Source organism: Pseudorasbora parva, chromosome 13 (genome assembly GCF_024679245.1).
Source record: "Pseudorasbora parva isolate DD20220531a chromosome 13, ASM2467924v1, whole genome shotgun sequence".
Taxonomy (NCBI): domain Eukaryota; kingdom Metazoa; phylum Chordata; class Actinopteri; order Cypriniformes; family Gobionidae; genus Pseudorasbora; species Pseudorasbora parva.
In genome coordinates this window covers 33031169-33042978 of record NC_090184.1, presented here as the reverse complement: position 1 = coordinate 33042978, position 11810 = coordinate 33031169, and the positions used below count along the sequence as shown (strand labels likewise).

Sequence of the window (11810 nt, the reverse complement as noted above, 5' to 3'; positions counted from 1 at the left end):
CAAGCTTTGTCTTTGCCAGTATGACTAACACCAATTCAAGAAAAATTACAAAACATGAATATGAATTAACTGACATTCAAACCAATATCACTCAGACACTGACACATCAAGTGGAAGATCATACAGTTTGTCTCTTAATTAATTCAGGACTTACTCAACTCGGGGTGCCATTCTGTGGCATGATCATTAGCATATTTTTGATGTTCAATAAGGGCCTACGGTTTTATTGGCCCCAAACTGCATCCACGTGACTACAGAAAAAAAAATGGTCCTCGGGACATGCGTTATTGTCAGGTTTCCAGACCTTCTTGTCCTCCTTCCTGACACGTCACACAGGAATCTTTCACCACCTCCACTCATTTTGCGCCTGTTGGCTTGTGATACTCAGGCATGAATGAAATGAGACAAGGTGATGTGAGCATTCTTTATCCATGAATACATTATATGGCGATTGATGAGGAGTGTTTGGGAGCAAACTCTTAATACAAAATAGATATGCCTTCAAAAATGGTACATTTAAATAATAAGATGCATCGGGAGGAGAAAACGCTCTTCATCGTTGAGAGTTTATGAAAACAGAACCCATAAAAGTGAGTCCTCCACTTACAGGAAGCAACGTCAGAGCAGCACATTGGCTAACTAGATTCGTTTCCGCATCTAAATGGTATCTATTGAGTGATATATATCCCCATGGTGGGTTAATAACCTATACTTTCTGTATTTATGACATCATCATGTGTGGGTGGAAATTGTTCCATTATCAGGGCCCTAAAAATAAAACACCAGATGGACCTATAAAATGATTGGGAGCCTGTGATAAGAGACTTGTGTATGATAACATCAGGACCGTTGTCTGAGATGTCTAAGTTGAGCACATAACTGAAAAGAGAGCTTTAGAATTCACAAAATTTATAGAATTGTCACACAAGACAAATCACAAAAGAATGTGTGAATACTTTTCTTTTTTTAGAAAAGTTAATTTCCATACAGGCATGCATTGTGATTGAAATTGGATTCATAGCACAACAGAGGCACCCTGAGGACAGTTTGAGTACTGTGATACACACACCGTCACTCTGAAATGTCCGTGTCTGTGAGTTAAATTAGGCTGTCAGTTAGTGAAGGACATTGGTCCTTTAACCATGGCTTTTCATACGGTTCATTTGTTACAGAAAAATTGGAATATGATATGTACTTATTTCAGTTCACTTTCAGGGATGGAAATTAATTGTATGTTCCACACAGCACTACTTTGGCGTGGAGTGATGCAATTTAGCTCTGAGGAAGGAAAAGACAGATCAAAGTGAATGAGTTAATGATCAGAGTCAGATGTTTTTAATACTTTTGCCAGAAAATAGGCTACTTCCTTTCAAATGCATGTCAGTTTTTAAGATCTGAGATGCTTGTGTTGCAATATAAATGGTGGGAAAACAATGTCATGTTTTCATGTTTACATTTGTGTTATCAATCCTAGAGTTGTACTTATGCTGGTAAGCATTTCTCAAATTCCAGGGATATGTGCAATATAGCATCAAAACATAATCAGCTCTTTATATTTCAGCATTCACTAACTTCAATGCCACAGCCAATTAAACTATTAACCCTTTTCCACCAAGGCAGTGCGGGTGCTGGTTCAGAGCCAGAGCCAAGTTTCATATCGGTTCTTTGTCTTTCCACACATGAGACCCGATAGAGCGCTGGGGTTCAGGTCAGTTTCACAACTGTGGTCCTAGGTAGAACAAAGAACCATAAACTCAAAAACAAAGAACCATTTCATCATACAGTATAAAGGATTCTCCAGGACGATACAGTTCTAAATAGAACTAATACTACGTGTAAAGAAAATTGAATGAACCATTTTTAGAGTGTATATGAATGTGTGAATGTAGTCCAGGCGTCGTTTGCCAATGATGTCATTGGGCGAATTTGTGTGACCTAATAGCAGTGCAGTTGCGTCACTTCACTACCTTTCAAAAATCCTCTCCCATAGCCTTGTAGTAATGTCCAATGTATGCACATTTCAGAATGGAGCTAAAAGTAGTTAGGTCATCCAGGATTTTTTGTCTACTCTTTTATGAGTACTGGGAATTTGGACATACTTCTTTTGTCACATACTTTTTTTTTCACATACTATATATTAGGAGTGTCAAGACTTACTGATATAGAGAATATCTCCGTTTGGAGTGGAGTTTGTGATTTATAACTTTGCAGGCCTTTTTCATGCTCAAACCGCAGCATCACACGCTAAAAACGTTGAAAACGTAAAAGCGTAAAAGGAGGACACAGTGATGGGTCTGCAACCTTATATGGCACGCAGAGGGAAAAGCGTGGACCGCACCTCCGGTTGGGTGAACGGATTGTTGGATATGCACGCTAAACCAGGTTAAAATATCACACTTTAGTAGTATTTATAGCTTAATAAACATGATGTGTTGCTATGAATAATTATTACCTCAAAATGTAGGTCTGTATGCAAGTTCAAGGGACTTTATTCAAATGAAATACATAAGGCTAAACCTTTTTAGCTATTGTCACATGCCACCAGTGATTGATGTGGTTGCCGATCCCATTGCAGATTCAATATTTAAAATGCCTTTCGGACATTTTATAAAGCTAAAGAGTAATCACCATGCGGGACCCCTAGTCATGGGCCATTTCTCAATATGCGTCCTAGTTGTCTATAGTACTTGTGTTCTCTGTTCTCGTTGTCATCAGTCGCTGCCCAAGTACTGTTCCATTTCAAAGTTCGCATCTAGTTAAGTACAGTTCAATTCCCCGGATGTGTCTTTGATCCGCCCCTTTTATCAAGGATGCATCAAGAGGTGACTTGTGCCAGAGATTGTCTTAATGCAGACGTGGAATGTAGAAGGCCCATGTCTAGATCTGGTACTCGGCAGCCACCCATAAGAGCCTTTATGGATGGCCTAACCGTGACAACAGCTTTAAGCCTGCCAAATCCAGGTCCCTGGTCCTAAAGAAAAGCAAAGTGGCCGACCATTGGAGGGGTCACAAATTCCATCACAACTGCTCTCCATCAAACCAGGAATGACATGACAAACTGGGTAACTGCATTTGACAAGTCGGGGCTAGAGTACAAAACTTTCCAGCACGGAATCCTGCCAAGGCTTCTCTGGCCCCTTCTCGTATATGAGGTTCACACGACAACGGTCGAAGCACTGGAGAGAACCATCAGTCAGTTCCTCAGGAGGTGGTTAGGGCTCCCACGGCCCCTAAGAAACATTGCCCTCTATTGTCATTCAATCAAGCTGCAGCTTGTCTGAGGAGTTTAAGGTCACACATGCCCAGGAGATTCCTCTGATGCCAAATAAGTCTCCTCAGCTGGAATCTGTGTTAAGACTGGAATGAAGTAGAAGGCACAGGAAGCGGTGCACAGAGCAGAGGCACGGCTGAGGCATGGTGTCCTTGTTGGCAACGTGGCGGTGGGATGTGCAGGGGGGGGGGGGGGGGGGGTCCGTGGAGTAGCATGCCACTTGGACACAGGCCAGGGACTGATCACACCAATCTGGAGAGGGTGTTATTGATTAAAGACCCGAAACACCTGTTGACCCCGGGTTAATCACTGATGACGTGTCCAAGTAGCACCAGACGGTGTATGTTAAAACTAATACAGGGTGGTGTTTTATGTAATATTTAATTTTGTTACAATGAAGATAATCGTATATATGTACACATATTGCCTGAACCACATAATTAATATTTTTTTAAATGTAAAAAAAAGAGGCAGGGTTGTTTTATATTTCTTTGTGTAAATATATTTATTTTCATTATAAATATAGGCTACATGCAGTAAAGATAATCGACCACATCTGAACCACATTTGTGTGACTATTTATATTTTTAAGATTTTTTTTAAATAAAAATGAAGAGGCAGGGTAGGTTTTTGTAACATGTCATTTTATTGTAGCCAGACATAGAGATAAGCTGAGTAGCCAGAGCAAGCTGACTGATGTTATGGCGAACGCAGATGTTCCATTTGCAGAATTACCGGATTTGCGTCCTCCAGTCCTCGGGAGTTCGTTCTCCTGAGTCGAAATTGGCAAGCACGAAGTTTGAATCTTCATATTTCTTATAAACTATCAATGAGCAATGGCAATTATTTACACATTGCAAGCCGTATACTCTTATTATAATTTAATAAGAAACAATAATGATAGTTCTTAATGTTATACTGTCAATGCGACATTGTGAGATAATTGCAAACAATTGTACAAAATGAGTGGGACAGAACATATATGTTGGTTTAAATGGGGGAGGGGGAATGGGGAGAGAGACAAGAAATGCTCTATATAATAATGACATTATTGATAATTTGCTCCCCTGAAGTAAGGAATTTGTCTTAAAAATATACTTCTGTCAGGACCACTATCGTCAAAGATAATTGACCATAGCATACATTTGGATTAGCAGTATGGTTCTGTTCTGGGCAAGAACTCCCTGCAGCCTAGTGTGTATAAGAGCTGGGAGAGCAGCAATAACCCCCTTATATGCTATGATAGGCATCATATCTATATAGGTAGATTTGATCGATCAGCTGACAGTCAGGTGATGCAAGCTTGACTAACCTGCCAGAACTGATTTCTGTGTTTATACTTATATATTCACGTACAAAAACCACACACAAACATAAAACTAAGAAAAAGCAGCAGAATGATGAAAAGCAAAAACAAGATTTTTTGAAAGAAGTGACTCATGCTCATCAAGCCAGCATTTATTTGATCAGTAATATTGTGAAATATTATTACAATTTAAAATAAATGGTTTTCTATTTTAATATACTTTAAAATATTATTTATTTCTGTGATGCAAATAAGAAAAAATAAATACTAAACACATGCATTTTTAAACTAATGAAAACTTTATTTTATTTTAACTTTATTTATTAAGTTTACATCAGATAAAATCATGCCGGGGTCACATGGGGCTAACAAAAAAACTATATTTTTACGTGCATTATCAAAGAATGGGATCTGTATCATTCCAGCTGACCACTGCATTTCGCCATCTGTAAAACAAATTTGAAGCATTTATATCGCCACATGTTTGTATTTCACAATATCAAAATTTGATAACAACACTGAGACCTCTAAGCACTGACGAAATTACAGACTTACTTGGTCCTGATGCAGAGCTCCAGTGGAGGAATGAGATCACTGTCTGCGTTGTCACTCTGAGCAGCCTCAGCAGGACAATGTGGATCTGTCCAGAGACACAGAATACAGAAGACCTTATTATAAACTCTATTTATGAAGCAAGTGTGCAAAGGTTGTTTATTTTGTTGTTCTCAAATACTACGGATGATACAATCAGTGTTTGTTTTGTGTGTGTGTGTGTGTCCAGCAATGACCCAAAGGAAAAGACTCACAAATTGTTAATCTAATTGGTTCCTGCTGGTTGGCCAGCCCATCATAATAGTACAAATCAAACTCTTCCTCTCTGCAGCGATCGGTTGACAGGTCTTCAGAGGGACAAAACAGCACACTGAAATGGCTCTCGCTGCAAACTACCCAAATTGGAAACATGGGAGTTTTCAGGTGAGATCCAACCTTTAAAAAGAGAAATAATGATATAACAAATTTAGATATAATATATACCAGTAAGTATATGAGTTAACACTTTAGAATAATGGTCCTTAGTTAACATTAGTTAATGTATTAACTGACATGAACTAACCATGAGCAATACATTTACTATATTAGTTCATCTTTGTTAGCATTAGTTAATTAAAAAACAGCTGTTCATTTTAGTTCACAGCGCATTAACTAATGTTAAAATAATGTTTTAATAATGCATTAGTAAATGTTGATATTACCATTAACAAAGATAAATAAATGCTTTATAAGTGCAGTTTATTATTAGTTCATGTTAACTAATGTTAACTAATTACCATTATTCCAAAGGTTTACCGTATATGGTAGAGTGTTTGAAGCCTTCTTACCTTACATATATTATAGTGCTCAAATAAAGACAGCAGCCCAATGTTACAACGTGCTTTAATTCCCTTAAGAAGTGTAAAATTTCCATTTCCGGAATCAAGCTTCATTTCATCATCAAAGACGTTTGAAACTGCCCGTCCACAAAGTAAAAGATTGACCAATTCCTTAAAAAAATTAAAGGGAAATTATAAGAATTAATGACTTCATCAGAACACTGTTTACACTGGAGCTATACAAAAAGCAACCAATATAATTATTTTATTAAAATGGCAACACCAATACATTGTTTTTGGTAACGGCAAAATACAATCTTTTCTGCATTGGGTGTTTAGATAAGGGTTGCAGAGTGTTAATACAGCAAACCTGTGTGCAGTAGCCATGAGCTCCAATGAGAGTGGAGGTTGGCACATCCATATCACTTTGTATGCTTAAACACAAAGGACAAATCGATTAGCTTAGTGAATATATGAACATAAACACTGTATGGAGTTAAAGAGGTGGAAACTCACGTTGCAATAGTTCTGGAAAGAATGGCAGAAATGGTAAGTAGGATACAGCCAAAGGGACCAGACTCAAACTAAAAGGAAACAGGAAACTGCTATTAATTACCTTTGTCAATCACAAAAGGAGCTATCAAACCAGTGATATTTGCCTTAAAATGCTTCAAGACTATCAATGGATGTGCTCACATAAAAATCTTGCTTATAACTTTATTTAAAATCTGTAATAACAATGTTCTAAATAAATATTATAAACAACTATTACTATATAGCAATACTGTACATAATAATACATAATATAAATAATATTTATAAAAGTTTTTAAGAAGATATATATTCTACAAAGAATAGAGATCAGGTATACAGGATGTGTCATAAGGCATTTAAGCTCAGACTTACCTGTCTAACATGCTTCTCAAGAACTAAAGTGAGGTCATCTAAGGTCTCAACAGTGACGTATGTTATCTATGTGGAATATATAAATATAAAAAGAACAAGTAGAAGTCAAAAGAAGTAATTAGGTGGTAACTTAAGGGACAAAGAATCAACTTACCCTTTCTAGAATACCATCTGATTTGTAGCGCCCGATCGGGATGAAAAGACTTCTTCCTGTGTTTCTGTGGGGGCACATACTTTACATATGAAAAATGAACAATAGATTTGTTCAATAGAATCAAATTGAACAATAGAATGAACAAAAGGGTCCCTATAATCGTTCACCTCACTAGTTATGAAATGAACAACAGTTTTGTAAATATAAGAGATCATTCTAAATGTGTGAGACTTTGCAACTACTGCTCTCTTCATATTCCCGGCTCTCCATAGCATGTCAGCCAAAGCCCGAGACAGACGTTGTTTTTCCTCAAAACGTTTGATACTTCCAGTGTCTTTTTACCATCCTAAATGGGAGCTTCTTAGAGTCATATTGTTGAATGCATTATGGATTTTATTCATAATAATCATGCATAGGCTCAAGGCTGTGGCTAGAAAATCTGGGCCCCTAAAATTCAGAAAAGCTGGGCCGCTTTGTAAATACAAAATTCAGAAAAGGTTGTGGGTCCCCCTGGACCTGTAGGCCCCAAGAATCATTCCAATCGTTCACCTCACTAGTTATGAAATGAACAATAGTTTTATAAATATAAATGATAATTCTAAATGTGTGACACTTACATTGCAACTACCGCTCTCTTCATATTCCCTGCTCTCCATAGCATGTCAGCCAAAGCCAGAGATAGACATTTTGTCCTCAAAACATTTGATAGCTCCAGTCTCCTGGTGAAATTTAACAAATCAAGTTTCAGACAACTGATTGAGATAGCCTATCAATAAAAATACAAATTGTATCATTTATAACCAGAAATATTCACTGGTATTTTTTTCAATAATAAAGGGAAAAATGCTTGGTACACACTCCAATGAATCCAATGAGTCACTGCTCGATTCTCCAAACAGGAGCTTCTGTAGGACACAAGCCTGAACGGCTGCAAGGACACCACAGGGTCCTCCCTGATAAAACAATCCCAGAACATCTCATGACGCAAAGGTTTACATACCAAAACAGTAAATCATGAGGTTGTCTGAAGTACTGTACCTTTTTTTGTACAATCCCATACTTCAAACCTGGAGTATCTGAAAATGTGAAATTCTGTTGCTTCCACTCCTCAGGAAAACAAGCCAAAGGAGAACCAAAGATGATTTCTTTCAGAGCCTGAAGTAGACATGAAAGCAGTGATATTATATCAGACTGGGCTGATATCACATAGATTATGGTTCCAGGAAGTTAAAATGATAATGTACTTACAGTGGCAGTCATCTGGTCCATGTGAGTCTTGTCCAAACTAAGTTCTGGCATGGCTGTTCTAGAAACATCACACAAGCTTTCCTCATTTTCTATGTCGTCTGTAAGATTGAAAAAGAATTAGAAGGAATTTCAAAACAAGGGATTTTTAATAACATTATTTTAAAGCACATTTTAGTTTCAAAGGATTTTTAAAAATGTATGTTTAAGAAAATATATTTTAGTTATAATAAATCAATAGAACAGTTGCTAGTGTATTCTGCAGTTGACTTGGCTATGATACAAAATGTAATCTGCTGAAGATTTGAGGTGCACTACCCAAAACCATTTCCAACACATGGAGTCCATCCAGTTTTGGGCTGGGTGCCGAATTCTTTCTGGAGAAGAAACAATAAAAGTTAATAATCACACACTTGACATATTGCAGCTGTGAATAAATACCAACATTCTCTTTTACCATCCTAAATGGGAGCTTCTTAGAGCCATATTGTCTAATGCATGTGAGATTTTATTCATCATCATGCATATGTTCAAGGCCATGGCTAGAAATTCTGGGCCCCTCTTTAAATATAAAATTCAGAAAAGGTTGTGGGTCCCTCTGGACCTGTGGGCCCCTAGAATCCTTCTAATTTTTTACCAGCTCACTAGTTATGGTGTCTCTATGTTTCTGGGATTCAAATGGTATGACTATTTTAGGCCCTCAAAATTTAAAATTGACTTCAATGAAGGTCAACATAAAATATTTAGAGTAGTTTCTCAGACACAGGTTAAGTTATTAAAAAAAATCTGGCTCAGTGTATTACCCATATCTCATTTTCCAGTCCAAATATCTAAAACATACATTTATGGTTCTTGAGAACCAAAGAAGAAGCAAATTCTTGATTTAAGAATGTTTAGATATTTGTACTGGAAAACGAGACAAAAATATGTTTTCAAATGACTGAAACAAACTCACATGCGATGCTTGACTTCTGACATCCTCTCATGTCGATTGTGGTCTATGGTTCCTTTATTTAAATTAGAAAACATGCTGCTCTCCCCTTCAAGAGAGGATGACGGGTTAGACTTTGTATCTGTAGTATTGAGGCCATTTGTCCAGTTTGCTGATTCTCTAAAATCCCCTGTTGTTGCTGTAAATGTTGATGGTGCTTTTCGGGCTGGACGTCTTCTGTTACTCTCCTACAGAAAATTAAATCCTTGTAAATGCATTGTGCAATGTAATGTCAAATCAAATCAAATCTTAGTAAAAAAATAAAAACAAGATAAATATGTGTAATAGACAAGATCGCTTTATATGATAAACAGGCTTTTATTCACAGCATTCATGAACTCACACACCAGTTGTGGTAAACGGAAGTTCAAGCATGTTCGCTTGATTTGTGAGAACCAATGAGATTCATCCTCATGTGTACCGCAGCATGTTTGAGCTTCCGCAAGAGGTTTGTTCTTGTGCGTCAAGCAGGTTCAGTTGAGCTTCTGTATATGTCCGCTGATCAATGTTTATATGTGAATAAAAGCCTAAATTCAATCTGTCCATCAAATAAAAGCGATTGTGTGTCTTCAGAAAATTTTGACTAAGCCGCTCAATTCATATAGATTAGTTTTATGATCTCTTTATGAACTTTTTAAAGCACCAAAGTGTCAGTTGTGCAGCGGTTTATGGAGGGACAGAAAACTTCGATTTAATAAAAAAGATCTTTATTTTTGTTCTGAAGATGAACGAAATGAGGTGAGAAAGACAGAATTTTCCTTTTTGGGTGAACTATGCCTTTAATCAACTAAAATGCATTACCTGCAAAGAGCTGGCAATGGGGCCGGCCATAATGCCTCGTCTTATCCTGCTGCTTCTGTTCTTCGGGCTATCAGTGTCTAGGATTTTTTTTTCAGAGAGAAATCCCTCTTTTGACACTGTTGGGAGAGCATGGCTAGATGGCAAACAGTACACACTTCTCTCACTCTCAGGGTGAACAGCAAAGTTCTTTTTTCGTGTATTTTCAGAAGGTGTTTGGGAAGGTAGGGGAGACACACTGCTGCTTTCAGATAACCTGGGGAAAAGGTGGATGTCAACAGATCTTTAAAGTCTCAAACAAATGAATATACTGGAGTTTTGTCAACTAAATAAAAAATAAATACCTTGGACTGTCACACAAAAGACTTTCCATACAACCTTGATGTACAGAACCATTAACATTCATGTCTATGGAAGAGATGGACATGGTTTGTTCCAGTGGATGTGTTTGATTGTCACCATGATTGCGTACTTTGGTTCTGTCACCTTCACTCATTCTGTCCTTCACAATCATCTCCAACATTGACTTCAAAGGATTTTCTTCAACCTAAATACAAATGCATTTTATGACATTTCTGCTTTTCCAACATCCTTGCTATTTTACATTTTTCTTCCATACCTTATTTTGTTTGTAAAGGCCCTCAAGGTGAAGTAGTCTGCGCAGATCTGATCTGTTATTAACGCTTGAATTAGTTCGTGGAAGCTCTTCATCCATGCATGCTATCGTTTTCTTCAGGCCCTGTAACGTGAAGTAACGTTACATTTAATCAAAAGCAGTTTACAGAAGAAAGCTAACCTACCTTTAAAACATCTTAAACATACAGTATGTATATCACACCAGCGAAATATGTTTACAAAATATGTTAAATGCTTATTTGGATGGTATAGGATAGATAGATAGATAGATAGCTTTTGTGTCAAAGTAAGTTACCACGCTTACCTTTCTTTAGAACTGAATCAAAATGTGAAAATGCTGTGTCACCCACCTTTCGGCTAAGATATTCCCGTACTAAAGACGCGGACACTTCCTCCACATCTTTGCCCATCATGGATCACAATAACACTGCGGTAATATGGGACTGAGATAGCAAGTTGGCTAAGTTAGTTCGGTGTAAACAGCCCCAAACTTCACACACCTCGAATACTGTTGGTCGATGTACGACATAGCTAGACACCGTTAGTGCATTTTCAGCATGGTATATTTTAATGTTTAGTAATTTTGTTTGGAGGGGAGGGATACATTAAGAGGAAAGGATAGTTGCATTAGCTTGCTAGCTAGCAGTCGGTCTAGCTTTTCGCCTTGTTGCTATGGTTACCACTAGAACGTGGTTGAAACGGTCTATGGGTTGAAAGAGCGTGCGGTGCGGTTCTGTGAGTGTGTGGATTCATGACACAGCTGCGCCTCCTTGCGGAAGCAACATATATTGCGTTGTTACAGTTTCCAAAAAAGGAAATCATTTTTAGACGTTTGTGATGGCACAGACAGAAATACAGAATAAAAAAGATAATTGGGACTTTTTTGTCTGTGACTTTTTCTCAGAATTGCGGGATTTAAACTCTTATTTGCGAATTATAACGTCAGAATTGCGTGATATAAATTGCGAGAGAAAATGGTCAGAATTTCGAGTTTATAACTCTGACGAAACAAGATTCCATAGAAATGAGTTAGGCCTATGTTGCTGCTCTGTTGACAATATGTAGGCTGGCTATATATTAGATTAGGCTACTGTTTTATTTTAATACCTTTGAATAATAAACTATCAAGGTCT

General features: G+C 37.4%; 1 protein-coding gene across 2 annotated transcripts; it reads right to left on the bottom strand.

Moving 5' to 3' along the window:
• Positions 1-3896: 3896 nt before the first annotated feature.
• On the bottom strand, positions 3897-11370 carry mindy4 (MINDY lysine 48 deubiquitinase 4). Of its 2 annotated transcripts, XM_067414022.1 has the most exons (19): positions 11028-11370; positions 10661-10780; positions 10528-10588; positions 10386-10449; positions 10045-10297; positions 9208-9431; positions 8571-8629; positions 8256-8353; positions 8046-8162; positions 7866-7960; positions 7625-7726; positions 7008-7071; positions 6854-6919; positions 6464-6531; positions 6318-6381; positions 5957-6118; positions 5384-5564; positions 5133-5217; positions 3897-5023 (listed from the first exon to the last, which is right to left on the bottom strand). In XM_067414022.1, the coding sequence occupies exons 1-19, from the start codon at positions 11088-11090 to the stop codon at positions 4975-4977; spliced, it is 1995 nt and encodes a 664-aa protein (XP_067270123.1). In that variant the 5' UTR covers positions 11091-11370; the 3' UTR covers positions 3897-4974. The 2 variants fall into 2 exon arrangements, with proteins under 2 accessions (XP_067270123.1, XP_067270122.1); XM_067414021.1 differs by having other exon boundaries at positions 10386-10588.
• Positions 11371-11810: the final 440 nt, after the last annotated feature.